The 3,421-nt window shown below is 38.0% G+C and overlaps 1 protein-coding gene across 1 annotated transcript; it reads right to left on the bottom strand.

Annotated features, from left to right (window-relative positions):
* Positions 1 to 1,005: 1,005 nt before the first annotated feature.
* LOC144248323 (endogenous retrovirus group V member 2 Env polyprotein-like) lies at positions 1,006 to 2,682 on the bottom strand. The gene is given in 1 exon segment (XM_077790403.1): positions 1,006 to 2,682. A coding segment is annotated over 1 exon segment (1,191 nt). The 3' UTR covers positions 1,006 to 1,491.
* Between the last annotated feature and the right edge of the window lie 739 nt (positions 2,683 to 3,421).

Here is a 3,421-nt window from a genome sequence, read left to right as displayed (position 1 = left end):
AATGTCATTAACAGATTCATACACTAAATTTCAAGCTCTCTTGTACCAAGAGAAACACAGACTAAGAGATCAGAAGAACTAAAAATACATTCTTGAGATGCAAAGAAAGGCAAATATTGCACTGTTCATTAACTTATCCCTTCCATTCCTAAGACATTGCATTTCAGTACTTCTATTACAGCTTCCCTCTGTTCATTAAACAATGCCATTAAACAAGTGAAACAATTCAAAGTAACAGCAAAGGAAGCACTTCAAGAACAGACACCATGTATCAGAAACATGCAATTAAACAAGGCATACTGGAACAAATGTTTTCTGTTCACTACACCCATCTCTGCACACAGAAACACAGTGCAACTCTTCCACCTGCATCTGCTAAAGCAATAATCTAGATCAAAGCCTTGCTTTTTAAAAAAACCCAACATTTTGACAGAAGTTTGTCTTTCAGTGAACTCTTCCATATTTGAGAAATCAAGATGTATGGACAGTAGTCTCTTAAGGAACAAATCTATTTTGTAGAGATGAAGGGAAAAAACCTAAACTTCTTGATTTATTAAGGGCATTATTTTGTAAGCAGAACAGACAACCTCATTTTCTCATATGGGTGTTCTTATGGCATCACAGTAACACTGACTCTTCAATCCGACCTCATAGTACTTGTATGAAGTCACATTTCAAAATTTGCTTCCAAAAAGATTTGGCTGGAACTGGCTCAATGATTCTAAATTAACACAACACAAGGTGGACATCTCAATGTGCATTATATGACTTCCCAAGTTCCTCACAGCACCAGTTATAAAAGACCTTAAAAGTAAGGAAAATTAATGCATTTGTTTGAAGGTGTTGAATCAAAGACGGAAGCAATCCGGGCAGCAGATATTCTTTATTGCAGCGCTGGGCACATGGGGGATCTCTCCTCCTAACATGTGCACCGTGCAGCTGAGAAAGTTGTGATTTATCTTACTAAAACATGTATATTCATTACAAGTCTTGAAAATTATTTACATATTCATGATTATTCCGAGATAAGGATGCGCAAGCGTAGTTGCATTTTTGGGTGGTCTTCGGTGGTCGTCAGGGGTCCTCTGGTGGTCGTCCATAGTCTTCATCACTCTGTCCGCTAGTTGAACTTTTATTTCGAGCATGCGTGGTAGTTTTTCTGTGCTCTGGGCCCCATCTTTTCCTCCCTTCATGATATATGGCCTATTCAACTGACCACAGTCCATCTGCTGAGTATGCATTCTTTACATATAATCAGGAAGCTTATCAGAGTAAAGGAAGCTTATCAGAGTAAAGTACATAGCCAAGGACAAAGTTTCTACATCTGTTTGCTAATGTCTAGAATAACAGGATACTGGTGCATATACATAGCACATAATGTTTTCTTCACTTAATTCTTTTCTAGTCATTTAACCCTTAAGTAGTTCTGAACAGGTCAGGTCCCTGTATCAAGTCCCCCCTTTTCTATAACCATTGCAAATTCTTTTGCAATCATATTACGCCTCCATATCTATATCTTCCAACATTAGTTGCTTCTTTGTTACAAAGTAAGACACACTTAATTAAAATCCAGACTATGATAATTAACAATATTACAAGTATTACGGAAATAAAAAGTTGTTTTAACCAATTCAAATTAGGTAACCAGGATGTTAAGACTTTCCACAATTCTTCGAATCCCCACGAGGTGTCATCCTTGGTTACTTCATGGAGTATCTTAGTCTGTTTCTAGATTTCACTTAAATCTGTAGCAATTCGATTATTCTGATCTACGTATACACAACAACTTGTATTTACAATGGTACAAACCCCCCCTCGTGAAGCCAATAATAAATCTAAAGCCATTTTATTTTGCTGTACTACTTGTGCAAGGCTATTTATTTCAATCTGCTGTGCTTGAATTGCATCTATTGTTTTATTTTCAATGTCTTCTACTACTGCTGAAATATTTATTATAGCTTTTTTTAACTTACTTACCCCTAGCCAAGGGAGAAACCATCTAGCAAAGGAATGAAATGCATTCTGCCTTTTTATTAGGGGATTTTCTACTTCCCGTCTAATTCTTCGAATATGTGTTTGAAGCCAACCTTCGGATAAACGATTATGTATAGTTATGTTTGGGACTACGGCTCCCAGGGTGCATGTTCCCACCCAATTTTCAGGTAATACTTTCCATGCAGTATCATTGCACAGCCAATACCATCCTTTTCCTTCTGGAACTGGCCAGAGGGTACTATTAATAGAGGTGGGGGACCCGATATATTTTATTTTATTACAACCCGTTTGATTTCTTACATATAGGGCGTTATTACAACTCCCAACTTTATCTAATCCTTTAGGTGGGTTACACCTCTGCACACATTTATAGTAAGATTTTTTAATTGGAGGGTTATGAATTTTTAATGGCTGAGCTCTATGTGTATAATTTACCCAGGTGGTATTCTCCCAATATCTCGTCCACGGATTATTACCAGGTATGGGGATGCCTATTAACAAGATCTGTTTTCCACTGTATTCAGGCATATGTGTACATATCCAACAATTAGTTCTATTCAGAGTTCGAGATATACTTTCCGTCAGCGAAAGATGAAGATTCAAATCCCACCGTGCCCAGGCTCCCCCATAGGTCAAGATAATCTGGAAAATCGCAATCTGGTAGGTCCTACGGGAGTAGCAGTCCATGGTTTCGTAGGGGCCTTCTTTATTTTCGAGTAGTGAATCCAAGCTGGGTGTTCTTTAATCTTCACCGCAGTGAATGTTGTCAACAGCACTTGATATGGACCTTTCCACTTTTCCTCTAAGGGTTGTCCTGAAAAATTCTTAACATATACATAATCACCAGGTTCAAAGGCATGGAGGGGGTGATCTAATCCCCTTACTCTAGTACCCAAAACATTTTTATGTATTTCTGATAATTGTTTCTGCAATGCTTTCATGTATTCCAATAAATATCCTTCCCCAATTTGTGCTAATTCTTCACCCTTAAATTGAAGTTGATAGGGTCGCCCATATAATATCTCAAAAGGGCTTAAATTTTCCTTTGTCCGAGGTTTAACTCTTATTCTCAATAATGCCAATGGTAAAGCTTGGGGCCAAGTTAAATTTGCCTCCTGACTAATCTTTGCTATCTGTTGTTTAAGCATATGATTCATCTTTTCAACTTGGCCACTTGCTTGAGGTCTGTACGGGGTATGTAACTGCCAGTCTATTCCTAATGCTTTTCCTACTTGTTGAACAATTTTAGCATTAAAATGTGGTCCTCGATCGGAGGATATTGTCGATGGAACTCCGAAACGAGGAATTATTTCATTCAATAGCGCTTTAGTCACTTCTCGCGCTTTGTTAGTCCTGCAGGGATATGCTTCTGGCCATCCTGTGAAAGTGTCTGTCAGGACTAAAAGATATCTATACCCCCCTTTTC

The sequence above is a fragment of the Lonchura striata genome, chromosome Z (genome assembly GCF_046129695.1).
Source record: "Lonchura striata isolate bLonStr1 chromosome Z, bLonStr1.mat, whole genome shotgun sequence".
NCBI classification, from domain to species: Eukaryota; Metazoa; Chordata; class Aves; order Passeriformes; family Estrildidae; genus Lonchura; species Lonchura striata.
The sequence above is the reverse complement of the archived record's forward strand: the minus strand, read 5'-3'. Positions and strand labels throughout refer to the sequence as shown.